General features: G+C 36.5%; 2 protein-coding genes across 2 annotated transcripts; both read right to left on the bottom strand.

The window, feature by feature from the left end:
• Positions 1–2,416: 2,416 nt before the first annotated feature.
• Positions 2,417–4,615, bottom strand: LOC126691240 (protein FAR1-RELATED SEQUENCE 5-like). Its single transcript, XM_050386300.1, has one exon. It carries the CDS (start codon positions 4,613–4,615, stop codon positions 2,417–2,419), a length of 2,199 nt encoding a protein of 732 aa, XP_050242257.1.
• A 6,837-nt stretch (positions 4,616–11,452) lies between these two features.
• On the bottom strand, positions 11,453–18,166 carry LOC126693015 (aquaporin SIP1-1). The gene is made up of 3 exons (XM_050388866.1): positions 17,726–18,166; positions 17,331–17,603; positions 11,453–11,805 (listed from the first exon to the last, which is right to left on the bottom strand). Exons 1-3 carry the CDS (start codon positions 18,020–18,022, stop codon positions 11,650–11,652), a joined length of 726 nt encoding a protein of 241 aa, XP_050244823.1. The 5' UTR covers positions 18,023–18,166; the 3' UTR covers positions 11,453–11,649.
• Positions 18,167–19,517: the final 1,351 nt, after the last annotated feature.

The following is a 19,517-nucleotide window of genomic DNA, read 5'->3' as shown; positions in this document are numbered from 1 at the left end:
GCACGCAACAATTTAACGTAACAAACAGTTTCACAAATGCTGATTGATACGAATCTAGTGTGAAGATTACATAAAGTGCCTCTCTTTCTTTTTTTTTTCTTTTTTTTTTTACAAGATAGAATTCCTACTCTAAAATACTCTAAGTATATATGTGTATGAAACTTCCTCTTGGAGATTTGAACCTCTCGTTTCTTACCTCCATCACCCCACAAACATTTATACTTATAAAGTGACTACCGCATCAAGGACGCGCAGCAATTCATAAAGTGCTTTTCTTAAGGGGGGTATTAATAGTATTTAATTAATTAGAATCAAAAGTTGAAAGCTCAAGTTACTGATTTCTTCAGGGGATGGGCTCCTCTCCCGTTTCTTTTTCTCCCGTTCTCTTCAGTTTTTAAATAGATGCTTGACATCTGGCAAGATTAAATCTAAGGATTAATTATCAAGCCACGTCATATTTCACAAAGACTCCTTGACTCCTTCCATCATCTGCTGATTCTGCTTCCCACTAAAACACATTCACTGCTTTCCTTGCCGCCTTCCATCATCTCATTCCCACTAAATCCTGTAATATCGCTCTCCATCTCTCTCAGATTTTTGATTCAGCTTCAACATCACTCTTGCATGGTATTTCTTACTTTTTCCTTTCCTTAATTTTTGAAATGAGAAGATCTAAGATAGTGAATTCTTCCCGAAACCAGTTTTCATCAATCTACTGGGCGCATCGTGTATTCTTCCGAAAGGGAGAAATTTGATCAAAGAAGTCATCTCTTGCTAAAGTTGGAGCTCTTTTTTCAGATTGTGTTAAATTATTAATGATTTCTATAGAGAATGAAAAGATAGTGGTGGAATACATGTGGCTAGCAAAGGATTCCAAGGCACAGGAAAGAATATATCCAATGTAGAAAACTTTAATTTCAAGAGACTTCTATGGTCATGGCACACACACGGCATCCACAACAGTTGGTAACCATGTACCTAGTGTAAGTTACTTTGGATATGCAAGAGGCACAGCCAGTGGCATGACTCCCTGTGCACATCTTGCCATGTACACATGTGGCAAAAATTTGAGTATACTTATGACTTCCTTCATTTTGCATTACTATGTAGCACAACAATTGTATTGAAAGCTTCCTTTCTCTGATTGAAATGTACTACCCTTGAGGACTAAGTTGAGCAACTTGTGAAGAGAAGCAATAGTAACCCTTGAAATGCTGTGAAGGTGTTTGTGAAAATGCTTAGGCCGGTGGTAGCTTGTTTTTTTTGTAAAAGTACCTCATCAACAAGGGTGAATGCAAGGCTGTAGGGTCTTTTTTTTTTTTTTTTTTTTGTGTTTGTTGGGTGAATGCAAGGCTTGTTTCTGTATTTTTTGCTCATGTAACCATTGTACATTATCTTGATTAATGAAATTTTTTTGTTGGAGTTCAGTACAAATGGGGTCTCTCTATATTTGTTTTTTCTTTGTATCCTTGCGTGAGATATTATAGAATAGTATAAAAATATGAATTGCAGGAAATTTTTATGGAGCAATTTGACAAAACTTGTTTGCTTCAAGAATTACAAATGCATTAGACTTTGTGTTTGAATCTTGCACTTTCTTCATTGTGCCTCTCTAGAGTCATCACTATGACAGTGATGTTGTATTTGCTTTCCTTTTTGAGTGCAAGCCTTGGGAAATACTTTGCTGCGTGAGCTACAAGATAAGCACATCATAGCAACTGGAATATTACACTTTTCTACACACAATTGCTTATCTCATATTGGCTTAAAGCTGAGTTAAGCAATTGATTACAAAATTACTTAAAGATATAGCTAATACTTCATTAATTTCCAAGAGAGCATAAGAAAAGGAATATTTTTGTAGGAAAATTTAAAGAAATTTCTCTTAAGACACAAGAAAGAGAAAAATGGGTCATTTGATCTCTTCAACTTGGATGCTATCAAAGTTTCTCCAAAAGTTATATTATAAGCAATGCCAAAAATAGATTACTTCTCATGCTTAAAACTTAGCACCACTGGTTGTGATGTCCTACTTCTACCAAAGATAACAAAACAATGAAAAGCAATCTGAGGTAGCCAGAAGATGCAAGCAGTCTAGCTACAGCATAAGCTTCTAAGTTGAAGGAGATGGAGCTCATGGCTGTACAAAAAAAGGATTTTTTTTTTTTTGGGCATCACTCCCTTCCCTGCAATCATCCAACCTCTTATTAGTCACTTGAACGAGTAAAAGTATGAGATGGTAGCATCTAAGACAGTCCAAAAATTCAATTCCATATTGATTTTTTTTTTTTAATGTTATGTTTTTTAAAGATAAAATTTATGTTGTGGTATCAAGTGAGCAATAGTTTCTTGCACACACACAATTCTAGTGATAAATTCAACAATGGGATATAAAATCACAATAAGTACCTGAGGTTTATGTCATGGTGGTGGAACATGTGGTTGGAGGAGTTAAGCTAGATGCGAGAGTTTGGACTTTTTTGCTTCTATTTTTTTTATTTCCCTTTTCAAGACATCCTTTCAACCGTTTTCTCCCACGCGAAACTTCCCTTCTCTTTAAACCTTTTGCTTGTATGGTACATGTGCTCTTGATGACCTGATTTTCACAAGACATTGAGGAAGGCGTAAGGGTCTCACACGGGGATTCAATCTTTAAATATTCTTCTAGTTTTGCATCTAACTCACTTGCAAGACTTAGAAGGAAATCAGATGCCTCTTTAGATTCAGCAGCTTTACCCATCAATCTAACATAAGTGGTGCATAAATTTCTATAACGAGCTCGCATTTCTAGCTTAGGGTCACTTTGTACCTCACACTCATGAATATCCAAGACAGTTCCAGCCCTTGCATTCTTGGTCCATCTCTTCAATATGAATTGTTCAGGGATCATCAACTTAATCTTCATCTCATCGAGTACTTTCAAAATATGGCTACACATAATTCCAACAAACTCAAAATTTTTACAACTACATGTAATCAAACCATTTGAAGATGTAACTGTATGTTGCCTAGAACCTTCACAATTATGAACTTTATATGTAGAAACTAGTCCACTTTGATGAAAAGTGTCAACAACCACCATCAATGACTTTTCAAACTCATCTTGGAACATAGTAAAAACAGCTCCTGTGTAGATATCTCTGGCATGTCTCAACAAAGGAACATTAACCTTCAAAGTGGGAATTTTTTGGCTCATGTCATAGTTTGCACAAACTTCATTATAACGGACATCATCAACAGCCCTTTGAAAATGTTTGAAAAATTGTACTATGTCCAAATCAGACTTCAAATAATCTTTTAAAAGAGAGTTGAAACTCTCACTAAGCTGTGTACTTTTCTTACCCGCAGAAAATGTATTTCTCCCATACACCATAGCCCACTTTTCTCGCACTTTAAATAGATCTTGCAACCATTCATTTTCTTGAAGATCATATTTTTCCAACATATTCTCCCAAGCACTAATGAACTCCTCTTCATACTCACCATCATATATGCAACTTCTAAAATCAGCATTGAAGGTTTTTTGGCTCTTAAATAGATGATTAAGATTTTTAAGAGCATTTTGATAAATATGCCATAAGCACAATCTATGATAAGTCTCTAGCATCACTAAAGATATTGTCTTTGCCATTGCAGGATCTTGGTCAGTAAATATTGTCTTTGGCTTTTTATCAGACATACACTCAAAAAATGTATGAAATAGCCATTCAAATGACTGACTAGTTTCATCATATAACAAAGAGGCCCCAAATACGACTAGTTGATAATGATGATTTACTCCAACAAATGCTCCAAAAGGTCGACACTCTTTATTGGTCCTGTAAGTTGTGTCAAAGAATACCACATCACCATATATACCATAGTCGAAAATCATTTTAGCATCAGCCCAGAATATGTTAGTGATTTGGTCTTCAACATCCAATTGAACTCGAAAAAAGAATGATGGATTTTCTGATACTTGACCAAGAAAATAATTCAAAAGACCCCCAACTTCACCTTGCTGCAAATCTCTTTTCCTCTTAGTCCTCAAATAATTCTTATGATCTTGCTTAGTAAAACCAAGATTTTCTCTACCTCCAACTTGACGACTCATCAATTCATGTGCCAATTTAGGTGGTATACCTGAATTATCTGCCAACTCAATTTCAATAGCTTGAACATCAGTAATAATTCTTTGAGAAGGTAACATGTGTACACATGACTTATCCACTAACTCATGATTGTGATTTGATTCAAAATCAATGACCCGATATTTTCCATTAGCTTGAAGAGAAATGGTTAGTCTTGCTAAGCAACCAGTTCTAGTTTCTTTTCGCGGCTTTTTCACAACCACTCGCTTGTCTTTTTTTCTGTAGCCTTCCTTATAACAGACAAATCTTCTACTTGATATTACTCCACTAAATCTATCCTCATTTTTCCATTGCTTTCGAATGCTAAATCCAACTTCTTTAGCATATTCATTATACCATTGGTGAGCATGTTCTTCTGAGTCAAACTCCATTTTCCAAACAGATATTTTCTCTTGACAATCAGAATTCTGCATAATATTAGCATAAATATCTTCATTTTCTTTATCACCTTCAAGGCATATTTGTTCATCACTAATTATAGGCATTATACTGACTAGTAACTTTGAAAAGAGGAGCACCTAAAGAGAAATTCAAAAACCAAATTAAAGCAAAACAAGTTAGTGTTGTTGATAAAACAGTCAATGATATAAAAATAAAACAAATAATAAGAAACTGAATACCCATGTTTACTTGCTGCATTACTAAATATTGAATTACTAGTATTGAACAAATACTTGATAATACTAGATAAGGAAGTCAAATCAGATTTAAGAATACTGATTGCAATTGTTTTGATCACTTAGGAAATAATTTTCAAAGTCTAAAAGCTAAAATAGTAGTGAAGCAAAAAGAAAAACAAATCCAAATTAAACAGGGAATTCAATTATTTGTTAGGAAAGAGTATAAAAACTACAGAGGGAAAAAAAAACACAAATAAATAATGCAAAGAATGATTGAGCACCTATTGGAATTCAGAACTTTCAATTCCAGTCAAGCTGTTAAAATCAACAACGGTTCTGTTTTGTGGTCTCACTAAACAGGGGATTGCTTTGTGGTCTCACTAAAGTTGGAATGATGTAAAGATTTTTATCTTGGGTACACTCAGTAGAAAGAAAATCTTCTTTGCTGGGTTGGAATTCGAATGACTGGAAGATTTTGCAATTGTAAGATATTTTAGCGGGTTGCTCAAAGGTTTTAGCGCAATGGCTTTTTGTGAAAATTTTGAGCGCGGGAAGCAGAGTTTTGCACTAATCTCTGTTAAATGAGATAAATTTTTGCTCATGTGACGTGGCTTAATGAACATCCTTAGATTACCTAACTGCCAGATGTCAAGCATCCATTTAAAAACTGAAGAGAATGGGAGAAAAAGAAACGGGAGAGGAGCCCATCCCTTTCTTCAGTTTGCCGTAAAGTACTGTTTTCTAACTGAATTTCTTTAGTTATTACTTATTATAGGTTGGATATTCTTTCAGAAACCTAAATATAGACATTTTTCTTTTCTGAACTACGAACAAATGTTACCAAAAATATGATGCATAATTTTTCTTTTATGAAATGGTTATGATTACAAATGTAAAAAGTTGACCATCAAAAGAATGAAAAAAGTTTCATCTAGAAATCTAGAATTTGGGAACATTAAAAAAATAAAAAGCAAATAGTTGTAGTTGCCATTCTCTTTTTTTTTACTGATTTTTTTTTTTTTTTTAATGAAATTATTGTTGTAAGAATGGTTACTGGTTACATGCAATAGTGTCGATATCTTGCATAGAGAGCCTGAGACAAGCTTTGCTACCCAAACAGTGCTGGTGAGCTCAGTTTAAAGAAGGCAAAGAGCGTTAACAACGCATGGAAATTCTCATATCTAACTACAAGGTTAGGCAAGATTGGCTTCATGCCAAGCCTCCCAAATCTGCCTCCCCTAGCTAGTTGGAAAGAAATCGTGAAAGCCAAGACTATTATAGTTGAAGGTGCCTGCTTTTTAATTAGGGATAGAGCTGATGTTAATGTTTGGGAAGATCCATGGGTTCCAGGATACAATGATTTATTCCTACCCCAAGATCTGTGTCCCTAATCTATCACTCCTCCCCTTCAAGGTTGACCAACTTATTGACACAAATTTACGTTGCTGGAAGCCCAATCTCATCAACGAACTTTTTGGCCCCTCTTCCGCTCAAGCCACTCTCTCTATTCCAATTCCCTCCAGACCAACAGCAGACAAACTCATCTGGGTGCTCAATCTGTAGGGTAACTTCACTGTTAAATTAACTTGCCAAGTTTCTCAAACCCCACCCACCCCCATTGACCCCCCTAAAGTGAGTTGGAAGAAGCTTTGGAATCTCAAAGCACCTCATAGGACTAAAATGCTCCTTTGGAGGTTAGGCATTAATACTCTTCCAACAAGGGATCAACTCATGCATCAAGAAGTTATCGACGACCTTTGTTGTGTTCTTTTCAATCAGGGATTTGAAACACCTTGTCACCTTTTCTTTGTATGTACAGTCGCTAAAGCTCTTTGATTCTCTATTTGCTGGGGGTCTCGAAGTGGATGAGCTTAATGTTACCTCCTCCGAGGATATTATCAACACTATCCTCTTAACCCGCCGAAATCTCTACGTCAAGCAAAAGAACACTAGCTTATCTGTCTCAACATGGTCTTAACACTCAAAGAAATACGGTGCTCAAGGAATCTTGTGTTGCAACTTAAGGGCCCTATTGACCTACAATCCTCCATTCAGCTCATTCGCAACAAATTTCTTGAATTCTCTCTAGTTTCTACTGACTTCGAATCTAATCATGTGCCATCTGGTGTCCTAATCTTGGATGCATACTCCACCTATCTGGGTCAAGATCAACACCGATGCAGCTTTGTCAAGCTATAAAGCAGCCTTGGTAGTAGTTGCATGAAATCATTAGGGCATGGTGCTCAATGTTTAGGCCAGGCTCACCAAGTATTGAACCCCCCTCCAAGTAGAACCCGAGGCTCTCCTTTGGGCACTATAGATCACCAAGAGAGAACAGTGGAGTCATGTGATCTTTGAAGGCGATTTCAAAATCTGCCTCTACTCCTTCATGCCTTGCAGAACCATCCCGAATTGGTTCATCAAAGCTCTTATATCTAATATTATAGTTTCAGCTGAGTCCTTTTTCTGTTTTTTCTTTCTGTTAGGTTAATAGGAGTTGCAACTCCACAACCCACACGGCTACTAAGTATGTTTTAGAGTCTAATTTATCTCATTTCTTCAATATGAATAATCTCCCCCTGCTTTGTTTGTAGCCTGTAAGGCAGATTGCCCCCTATGTTCTTTCCTTTGATTTTATGAATTGCAGATTATCACCAAAAAAAAGTCTAGTCTTATTAGTGCAATATAATGTTAGTTTTAATATTACTATGCTATTGTATTAATAGTTTTGTAACTATTTTACGAGTAATTATTAAGCATTCCCGAAGTATAGTAACGTTGTACAGGTATTTCCACTCGTCTCACATTCAAGTAATTATTGGATAGTTTAGGAGTATTACTCCCTCTCTCACATAAGGGGTGGGCCTCATGGTGGGTCTCATGTGTGGGGCTCACTCCTTATGTCAAAGGAGAGAGCAATGCTTCCCACTAATTAGATTCATGATGAAATTCACCATGAATGAGAGAGAATAAAACACCACATCATCGTACTCTAGAAGTACTTAATAATTTTCTTTATCTCACATATGAGGAATACTAAAGTTCGAATTCCCCTTCTCCTCTTTTATTATAACAATTGTAGGGGAAAAAAAAAATACTGATAAGGGTAATTCTGAATTAGTTTAAACTCGTTCACATGCGATGAAGCCAATGGACCCAATAAACCCGTCAGCTTTACTTATGCATTCAGTAAAGACAAGAAAGACGATATCATAAGTCGACAAACTCCACCTCTATGCCTGACGACATCTGTGTGAGATGACCAGAACACCTAGGCTAGATAGGAAGCTGATGGAAGAAAGCTGACGGGGAGAAAGAAACTTGTGACGAGTCCGACATGGCCTTACTTGGCCTCCACGAATGTGTATATATATAAGGAAACATCTTGCACCTCACGGTTAACCCTACTCAAGAGGACTCCTACAAGGAAATGATCCTGCAAGATACGCGTATTAATGAGGATCTTCCCTACAATGAAAGACCCTTTCTACCAAGGAACGGATTTCAACTCTATGCTACTATAAAAATCCCAAAGCCCTCATAAATCAAGGTACGCATATTTTACCTCAGCTCTGACACTTTAAAGTTGTGAAAGTTTTCTAACTTAACCTTCGGATGGTATTTGGCTGGTACCACACCGGTACTCTCTGCAAGATCTTCTTTGTTTATGTTTCACAAGTTCTGTCTAGAACACGTAAGGACCATGCGGCTCACTGACCATTTTTGGTATCATCAAATACTATATTGTTGTATTGTTTATCCTTACCCTATATAAAGGAACATTATTTACAATTCTCTACATACAATACAAAAAAGAAGAAGAAGAAGACATATGGTCTTTTCATGTTATCAAGGAATGGTTCAAGGAAAATTATTCTCTTTCTTTCTCGTGTTTTCCTTAGTGGCATTACTCTCCGACTGTCTCCATTGCCATTCAAACACTAACATTTCAACTCCTAGTCATCCATGCATCGATTTGAGTCAAAAACCACTTCGATCAAAAGATCGGAACACAATCCACGTAATGTTGCTGGAATCATCTAGAAAATATTCAACATATGCCAGTGAAAGATTATGCATAATTAGCCATTTGCCTAACGCATCACTACATGATCTCACACTCTCAAACGAATCACCACTACATGACAAGCTCCACCCAACAAAACCTCATACAGTATGCAATGTGTCACCACTAGGCCTTGATACATCAACCCTAATGCATCAATTTTCATGTCATCCAACCACATCATCAAAATGCCACATCACCCTTACCATGTCATCACCCAATTCAAGTTAAGCTGCCACATCAACCATTAATCATTGAGTTTTACCATATGCACCTCATCTAGTTTTTCACAATAATTCAACATTTTAGTCTATTTTTGCATTTGAAATCTATAGCTAGAACAAAGCGATATCTCTCACCCTTTTCATAGTTCTTGATGGAGACAATCACAATTTTTGGGCTTAGGCTATGAGCAGCTTTCTCAAATGCCACAAGTTTTGGTTTTTTATCATTAGAAAGTAAAAGGCTCCAACCAAGAAAAATGATGACTTTGCATCACACTTTAAAAAGACTAGGATAGCACCAATCATCAAATTGTTACCTTACCTGTTATTATGATGGGTATGATAATACCAGACAATATCAGCTTATTGTCACACTTTATAGACTCAAACATAATATAGAGGAGCGTATCTATGAGAGACCATGCTCCCGACCCATTTTGAATTGATTGGTTTGGGCCAAACCCATGTGAATGGATGGGTTCATATTGGAGCCTCTAAAAATGGTGATTCGATTGACTATATTTTCCCTTTAAATTAAGGATTTTACAATAGAGTTGCCACATATTTAATTATTGGGGAAAAAAGAAAAAGAAAACCATAATTGAAAAATTCATCTTTTTCTAAATTTGAGAATGAATGTACATTGATCATAGGAAATTATACGGCTTTGGTCCTAGTTACAATCTAGAGATTGAAAATTACATGGATAAGTATTTGGTTTACTAACCCTTGATCTAAAGCTCGTAGGCTATGTTACAAGATGGGAAAGTGTTAGGCACCCACTTTGCCAAGTGAAATTGGCCTTCTAGACTATAGTAGCCAACATTCATGTCATATCATCCAATCAATCAACATATCAATTGCATGTTTAAGTTAATTGGAATGCAACTTGCTTGAACTTAAATGTGTGTGCATGGTGATATCCTAGATTCAAAAATTTGGGAAAATTATGAAATTAACATGTTTTTCATATTTTGGATATGAATTTAAGATCAAATCTAGTATCATGCATGAACATATGATAAAAAATAAAGAACATGTGAAGAAATCATATGAACAACATTCAAGGTTGTACTTGTACGATACTATGCATTAACAAGTTGGAAGTTATTTTAAATCCTAAGAGCATTCGCACAAGCTCTTGCATAATAGTAAAAAAGATTAATTTTACACATTTAAGTTACAAAACTTCTCACATCAATCATTCTAAAATTATGTATATTTACACATTTGCTACAGTAACTATGCATATATACACGGTTATTGTAGCTATGCATACTATTATTTTATTAATTTCACAATTTCGCACATTTTTTCTCTCTTTTCTCTGTGTGCAAAATGAACTCAGTCTCAGACTTCTCTCCTCATCTTCTTTTTCCTCAGATACACACAAACACACCCACACAAAAAAATCAACATAGAGATACACAAACACAGCCACATGGACAAACCAACAAAGAGAGAGAGAGAGAGAGAGAAGAGAGATTGGTGTTGGTGTTGGCTACTTGTGGATCAGTGCTAGTGACAGAGATCAAAGTTTGTGAGTTGATGGAAATGGGTTTAGATGCTTGTGGATTGATGCTTGCAACGAAGATCGGTGCTTGTGGATCGATGGAAATGGGTTTTGATGATGCTAGCGGTTGAGATCGGTGCTTGTGGGTCGACAGAGTCAGTGTTTGTGGGTTGATAGAGATCGGTGCTTGTGAGTTTTGATTCTTGTGGTGCTTATGGTGGAGATTGGTGCTTGTGGTGGAGAGCTAATCAGGCTGTGAGAGAAAGAATAAGAAGAAGAAGCTGCTTATGGAGGGGCGGTGATCTGACACATGAAAAGTAGAAGAAGAAGTGGTCGTGAGAAGAGGAAGAAGAAGAAGAAGCGGAGGAGGGACAAAAGATTGATCTGAGAGAGATAGGGACAAAGATAAAGAGAAAGAGAAAGAGATAAGTATAAAAAAAATGATAAAGAGATAGGAACAAAAGAATAATAATAAAAAATTAAAAAATTATTATTATTTAAATAGAATAAATGGTAAAATGGATGAATTGATATGGGTGTTTTGGAAAAGTGATAGTGTAAAATAGAAAAAGTATGCTCTTCGTGTAAAATAGATGGAGAAATTTGGCCAGACTGATGCAATTGCTCTAAATCTATATTCTTGCACAATTGACACGTCTTGGTGTTTTTAAGTAAGACATGTTTAAATCCCTCCCTCCTCTCCCATTATAACTATCAAATTATCCCCAAGGAAAACCCTTAATCCTTCTATCTGAAACTAACTACAGTATACAGATAACCAAGCATCGAACAGAAAAAGTGAAGGCTCAGCCAGTTCTAAGTTCTAACAATAGTAGCAGACCACATCAAAAAACTAACAGCACTACAAAAACAGACTAGTCACTGGTGACACACTAGCATACAGGCAGCAAACATTCACTTCCTAATCTGGACAGATTGAATTATTAGTTTATAACCTGATGAGAGTCCCAACACTGCTCGTAAGGTAGCACCAAAGAAAAGGAAAATGGCAGGGGAAATAAAAATAAAGGTCCTCATTACATTAACATAAAGCTTATCTACTAAGTGCATGAGCAGATAAGATACTTGTGCCCCTTCAGGCTTTCTTCTGTTTTTTCACTTGTGGTTGTGGGGGAAAGAAAACCCGGAAGACCCAAGCAGCCAATATTGCTCCAAGAAAGGGGCAGATCCAATAGACATAAAACTGCTCCCATGTGTCATGCCAACTGTCTACATATGCCCAACCAAAGGCCTGCAGAGACAATACACGATAAGTTAGCACATCTTGTAAGGCTTCTATGTACAGCACAAAAAAATCTCATCAATATCATAAGTTTACAATTAGGAGCCACTGTAGCAATAAGGTCTGTCATTAAAAAGTCCAATTTCTTTTTAATGTTCAAGAAACATTTTTCTTCTACTTTTTTGCTTCCATGCTTTTTCATTTTCAAGTGATAATAGAGTGACGTAGAACATCAGCACTAGAGGCCTTTTTTTTAACTATAAAACTCCCTTCAAATTTTAATCTTGCATATATGAAATCATGTAGATATCCATACAAGCTTGAAGTAATCAGCCAAACTTCAAAGATCTATGCATATACATTAATTAAAGATGAACAGATATCGAATTATAAATGCAAGTGCAAAATGCAAGCAAGTTTTCCAACTACGGATCAGATCAGTTCACAACCTCACAGTCCTATTCTTATTAGCGTGAGGAGGCGTCACTTAGGCTAAAGTTCAATGGGGGAAATAGAATAGGACAGGATATTACGCAATAAGAGGAGGGAGAAGAAAGGAGTCAATAGGGAATAATGATCAATTTCATTTGTTTGAATGTTTAGGGGGAGACAGGAGTAGCTATTACCCTCCTTGTTTGGTTATAGGGTGTATATGTGAGAGGATAAAATATAGATAAGTTAACAATATAGTGAGACAAGTAAAAAGGGTTTGTTAATAAATTATTTATTAATTGTGGAGGATAAAAATAAAGTACAGAAAAATTCATTAAATTGGGTATCTACCATCTCATTCCAAATTCCTCAAATCTAAATAATTAAAAAGAAAGGGATTTGAAGGGGGTACCTTGCTGCTTCAAATTCCTTTCTCCTCACCTTATAAAAAAATATAAATAAAATAGAGAGTGTGATTCCCCACCTCTACCCCCATCCAAACATACAGCACACCTCAAAAAAAAAAAAAAAAAAAAAAAAAAAAAAAAAACAAAAAACAAAAAACAAAAAACAAAAAACAAAACAAAACAAACAAACAGGAGGGAGTCATGGTAACTCCCCTCTTCCTCTTCTTCCCCAATCCAGAAATATTGTTAAGCCACAAATGACAACAGCAGAATTACCTTTCCTAGCCAAGCTGACAAAAGTAGACCTCTCTCTTTTTTGATAAGTAGCAAGTTTAATGAAAGAAAGAAAAGAGGGAATCCTAAAACATAGAAAGTATACAAGAGGCTACATAACAAATGGAGACCTAAAGTTACAAAGATCAAGTAACTCTAAAAAAGAACAACAATTAACATCTCCAATGATCTTTGATCAGTCAATAAGCAATCTAAGAAAAATAGGACTTCAATTGACACAATGGAGATTCAACCCCTTCACAAGATCTAGAATTACACTCCTTCAAAGTGCACCATATAAAAAAAGGGGAATAGTGTTCCATACATCAGTGATTTGATGACCCTCAAAGCCACCTTTCAACAAGCTAGAAGATCTTTCACCAAGGAATGACCCAAGAAACACCAAATAAAGAGGAAACCATAGACCATAGGTCGTCCCTTGCAATAGCACAATGTAGAAGATGAGTAATTGAGCCCCATCTCTTTATACATACAACACCAATAATAAATGACAATCTTTCTTTTGAAAAAAGAAAAAAGAAAAATCTGTAGCAAGAATTTTACCACGTGCTTCTGTGCAAGTTAAAAAAGCAACCTTCCTAGGGGAATCTCCAAATGGGTTACCAAAGAAAATCCACCTTATAGCCTCCACACAAAGCACCATGGAAAGATTCCACATCAAAAGTGTGGTTCTTGGATAGAGTCCAATACATCCTATCCATGCTTCTCCCGGAAATGAGTTAAGAGTAAAAAGTTGTGAGGAAATTATCAATAGATTGAAGCTCCTGATCGTTGAAGGACTAAGGGAAGATAGGGCACCAGTGGACAAAATTGTTAGTTCTATGCATGCATTGTGCAACATTAGCATGTTTATTAACTGCAATATGATACAAATGAGAAGACATTCCTAAGAGGTCCATCACCACACTACAAGTAAACCTCTCTATTGTAGACCCTAAAAGAGAGTCAAGGTTACAAAACCAAAAACACCTGCCTCTGAACTTTGTCCCACAAAGAATGATCCAAAGAGATCTCTATGAGTCCCATATCAATGTCCAATTAATCTGCACAGCCTAAAGAGTCATAGATAGTGATCATAATAGTGGCGCAATCCTAAAAGGCATATCATGGGCAGATATGACAACTCTAAAACTTTCTAAATGCAATTAATTCTCACAAAAGCAAAGCACATTAAGAAGCTTGAACTAAAAAAGATTTTGAGGGAAAAAACCTACAACATCTCTTCTGCACCAGGAGCATTATGATGCAAATAATTTGGAACAAAAATGGAAAGAACATTACAAAGCCTAAGGACCCTGATAATGGCTATACAGCTTATGTTAAAAGACAATCCATCATTCACTCTTCAAATAGAAGTGGGTCCTAAAATAGTCAGTTATCCAATCTTGGTTTTTTACTCTCAGATCTAGAATTACATTAAGTTTCATCGTGGATTCAATTATCATGTAAAGAATATGCCTTAATACATTCAATTATCATAACTGAAGTTTTCTACTGCAAAGAATACATCCTATTCATACCCTCCACCCAAAGCTCCCAATATGACACAAGCTGGATCAATCTCCATATGTTGGCCCTAACGAGATGGGCCCTTACCGTAAAATCACCTCTTAAGTCTTAAACCAATGGATAAACAACTAAATTAATCAATCTGGTAATATGAAGACCTACAGAAAGTTTATGCAAACCGGCTGGTCGAAAATTTGAAAACTTCTAAACATAAAGGCTTGGTTGCATCAAACTTCTGACTCTAAAATTATCTTACTAGAAACTTCTTAAGCTAAACTTAGCAACTAATTTCTTTTGCTGCTTTCCATTTATGGACTAATATGAAAATGGAAGCCTTGAGTTTCTTAGCATCCTAAATATCTCTTAATCTCATTCATCTACATGGCCAAAAGATTCTTCAGCAAGAGAACAACATCTCTTACAAGCATCAAGTCAGGAAGAGCTCAGACTCCAACATTAAGAATAAATGGTGGGAAATTCCTGTAATCAAGTCACAAATGATGAGATATTGCTTAACCTATTAAAAAAGTCGCAAATGGTGAAATTCCTTAAAATCTGTCCCAATAGCAGTAGGTCAAAATTCATCAACTAGAAGCCAGGTGAAACTTATATTTACTCATAAAAATATTTTCCTATAAGCATATCTTTTTTTCCTCAATGTTCCGAAGATCACAAATGCAATAAGGTAATTCTAGCAAAACTTTTCTTATGCTTTTTTAAAAGACATTAGTGCCCTCGATTTTTGAACCTACAGTTATATCAAATGCTCCCATAGTCTTGAAAATTGAAGATGGAGTTATCAATAATTTTCAGCCACCTCTATTTGTTACAATTGATGTTGTCAATATTGCCATAGACACCATGTGTCAATTCTCACCATCATCACCATCAGCAACCACCATTGTCATCATCAACAATTACCACCGAACATTGCCACTGCTCTACCATCACCATTGCCACCAACTACTGCCTCCATGCCCCAAAAAATCACCATCTTCATTCTGCTTAGACTGAGGATCCTTTCAATTCAAAAATATCCAAAACCATCTCCATAGTATAGATCTATGGTGATGTAACAGGGAAAGAAGGAAAAGTAATTGTGGAAGGCAAAATGAAGATGACTCAGTCCTCCTCATTGCAAGAACTCAACTATATAGCACACTTGTGTGGTGGAAGCAGCAAAGAAAAATTAAATTAAAAAAAAAAAAAAAATTTTGAATTTCTTACTTCTGCTATTTGGTTCATTTAGGAAAGAAAGAATGGGTGATCAAGCTAGATACTTCCTATAGCCCATCAAAACTTTTCACATGATAAGAGAGGAAATTTGTTGAGAAAACATGATAACATCTTCAGGACATGATAAAAGTATCGAAGGGCAAAGGTGGGCTCAAACACTTTTGACCCAATGCATAACAAATACATGACAGGCATTGTCTTGTCTTCTGTGGAGATGAGTTTCATATCCCATATCAGAAAGTTGATAAAAGAGGCTCTCAATCAACTTTCTAAATAAGACAACTGTCTGTCTAACCTTAGAAACTTTACACAGCAGTCCAACCGCACTTGACAAATTATTTTTTTTGGGATAAGTAACTGCACTTGACAATTTTTCAGGCTAAATTTTTATTAAAAGAAAGCCCTTAAATAATTGCTACGTAACACATCCTTGTATCCATGGTGTAGCAAGGAAGATTGATCCAAGCCCTACCCAATCTTGAACCTGACACACGTTGGAAGTTACTAACTAATACTCCAAACTTGACTAGCCCATATAACTTACAGTCAGTGCTATAAGAACTCTTTATCATTCCCTTCCCAATAGGAGCAGATTATAGTTTGTTATATGAAAAGTCCAGCCACTGTCATTCTTACACATACATTGGGCCAATTATGAAGACAGATATCAAGTGAAAAGGTAAATACCATAATATTGAAAGAAAAAAAGAAAAAGAAAGCCACACATAGAACATAACTTTATAAGGGTGGCTTCACAGAGGTTCTAGGTATTAGAAGGAGATAAATGGGAGAAAAGATTGACTTAATGGGGAAACAAGAGGAACATATGGAAAGAAGCTTGAACATGTAAATTACAGTAAAACAACTCTTTCTAAACTTTAAGTCATTTTGAAGGACAAGAAAGCATGGTGGACTGGCAACAAGAAATGGAATGATAAATAGACCTCAAGATTCTGTTTATTTTATTTTATTTTTATATGTAATTTTATTATTATTATTATTATTATTATTTTCTCTTTCTCTTTGTGGCTCCTAGGCATAAGTATAAGCCTATTAAGGTGAATGCCCATGGATTACCCGACAACTGATTTTGGTAGGTGGGGTCAATTTAGAGGTGAGTCTAAAGGGCTCTTCCTTTTAAAGGTTTTCTAGATTATCAAATAAATAAGTAAAATTCCTCTTTCTCCTTGTATCTTTATTCAGTTGGATAAAAGAGGCCCTGAGTTTCCATTTTCAAGGATTATCTCAAATATATGTTCATTATGCCATAGACAAGAAGATATGGTATGGTCTTGTCAGAATGTGTTTCTTTGATATATTTGTTGAAGATTAGAGACGGTACAAAAGGTGACATCATGCACAAGCAGAAAAGCAGAAGGGAGAAACTTTAAGGTGTTCATTGAATCTATCCCAATTCAATCTTTTATCGCAGCTACTGTAATACTAAAAGCAGTAGCGAGATGTAACAATACCATATGCCATTTTTGTGGTCAATGGATATGTATTCAACATATTTTGTTTAAAGATAAACTCAATAGATTAAAAAGGATAGGACTTGGGAGAGGTGGGGGTGGCATGATCAATCTTTTATACTAAAGATGCGTAAAAACATTTAAGAAAATTCAAGTATTAGAGAAAGTGCAAAGGTGTACTGACATTGGCAGGATTCATGGAAGGCCCGGTGTAATTAGAGCCAGCAAGCATTAATGCTACGGTGGCCACGGCAAGCAACCACGTCTTCACAAAGGAACTACGAGGACCCCTGAGTGCAATTAAAAGGACAGCAAAACTAATGAGGAAAGTCAAGACTCCCTCAGCAAGAGCTCCAGTTTGCAAATCAACTTTGAGAGAAGGCCCACCAAGCATGTGCTTGTACTCCTTCGGCATCACCTCCTTGATTGCCAAGGCACCACCCACAGCTCCCGCTGCCTGTCCAGTGTCCACCACCCAAAAACAACAGCAACAGCAACAGCAATTCATTCAATAGATGTTTCCAACGTACACAAATACTATTCTATTTCTATTAACAAAGAAAAAGAAAAAGGACCTACCTGAGCAGGGAAGCGGAGGGCCATGGAGAAGAGAGTGTCGGGGCCGTGACCGGCGGCATATAAGGAGGCAGTGGCGGTGGGATTGAAGCTGGCGCCACCCAAGGCATCCCCAATGAAGTTGAAGATGAAGACGAGAACAAAGATGATGGAGGTGGTGATTAAGACAGAAGGCCAGACAAGGGTTTCTAAACCGAGAGCTGTGGCTATCAGCGCAGTCATTGCACCCATGGTTGATGAGAGAAATACCCACATGAATGTCAGTATTGCGTCCCCGATTGCCGCCTTTATCGCACCCATCTCCTTCACTCCCTAATTTGTGTTTTGTCCTTTTGGCACTGGCAAAAGAAAAAAGACTGGCGGCAGACACCACAAAGCCACCAAAACACTTTTAGCTCCCTCTCTGTCTCTGAGTCTGACTGACTCTCTCTTAAGTCTTATCCTTATCTAATTTTCTATATACTAATACGAGGAGTGATTTACCTAACTCTTTTGCTAAATAATTGGGAGAAAGTACCAGATTACCTACGATTGAATCCTCATATAAATTTCCTTTTTTATTTATACCTAAAACTAAAGCACATCTCACATTTAAAAGGCGTAAATGCACTTTTAGTCCCTACATTTTTAAGTTTTTTCATTTTAGTCCCTACATTTTATTTTTTCCACTTTTAGTCCCTAAAACCAATTTACGCTTTCCGTTTTGGTCCTTTCCGTCAGTCAACCAACGGAAATAGCTGAGGTGGCAGTCAGAACAATTAAAATTATAATAAAAAATTTTATTTTACAATTAAAAATGCCACGTCAGCTTATAAATTAAAAAAATTATTTATTAATTTTACCTAAATAAAAAAATTAAAAACATATAGTTTAAAAAAGAAATTAAATTAATTATATTAAAAAATTTCAAGTCCTGCTCTCTTTCTTTCATTTATGTCAAACAAATAAAGGTCCGGCCCTCTTTGTGGATTTTGAGCTCTGTGGTGTAGTGGTGTTGGTTGAGGTAGATTGATTGAAGCACTGTGGTTGATGATGGGTTGATTTATGGTTCATGGGTTTTGATTTGGGGTGGTTTCCGATGGGTTTTGGGGTTAGAATTTGGTATGGGTTTTGATTTAGGAATGGATTTAGGGATGGGTTTTCCTTTTGGATTCAGATTTTGTGGGTTTTGTGTGGATTTTGCTTTGATTTTTTTGTGGGTTTCGTGCATGGTGGTGGTGGTAGTGAATCCCCTCAATCCACATTTTCTCCGCCTTCCCGAATCTCCTCCCTCAAGAACTCCCAAACCCCAACGCACAAACCCCTTATCGCCGCCTCTGCCTTCTCTGGCTCCCTCCACCTCCTCTTCGCCAACGCCATCGAAGCCTTGCTCGAGTCGGAGTGCTTGGTTCCAGTGAAGGAGCTACACGTTGGGGCTGTGTCTTGTGTCGATGTGAAGGACGGTGGGGCTAAGTGCATGATAGTGGAGGGCTTGAGGTCAGCGGTGGTTTACCTCCAATCTCTTACAGATCAGTGGGTCTCTATTAGATCGGTGGGTTTAAAATTTCTGGGTTTGTTTACGGGTTTCTCGAATTTGGGTTTGAAATTTATGGGTTTGTTTTTGGGTTTGATGTTTGTATGAAGGGTTTGATTTTTCATGTGATGTTCTGGGTTTGCTAGAGATTGAGGGTTGGGTTAGGGTCTGTGTTCTTTGTGTTTTGAATGTTTGAAGGTCTTTTGTATTTTGTAGATCTGTGCCCTTTGATTTTACGTGTTCCATGTTGGCATGTTCTTGATTTTTTTAATTTCCTCGACA

This window comes from Quercus robur, chromosome 7 (genome assembly GCF_932294415.1).
Source record: "Quercus robur chromosome 7, dhQueRobu3.1, whole genome shotgun sequence".
Classification (NCBI taxonomy): domain Eukaryota; kingdom Viridiplantae; phylum Streptophyta; class Magnoliopsida; order Fagales; family Fagaceae; genus Quercus; species Quercus robur.
Note: the sequence above shows the minus strand (reverse complement) of the source record. Positions and strands in the feature narration are given on the sequence as shown.

Coding starts and splice junctions, on each gene's coding strand:
- LOC126693015 (XM_050388866.1), bottom strand. CDS start 18,022: ATGGGTGCGATAAAGGCGGCAATCGGGGACGCAATACTGACATTCATG. Junction 17,604..17,725: donor CCCTCCGCTTCCCTGCTCAG/GTAGGTCCTTTT, acceptor GACACTGGACAG/GCAGCGGGAGCTGTGGGTGG. Junction 11,806..17,330: donor CTTCCATGAATCCTGCCAAT/GTCAGTACACCT, acceptor TTGTCTCTGCAG/GCCTTTGGTTGGGCATATGT.
- LOC126691240 (XM_050386300.1), bottom strand. CDS start 4,615: ATGCCTATAATTAGTGATGAACAAATATGCCTTGAAGGTGATAAAGAA.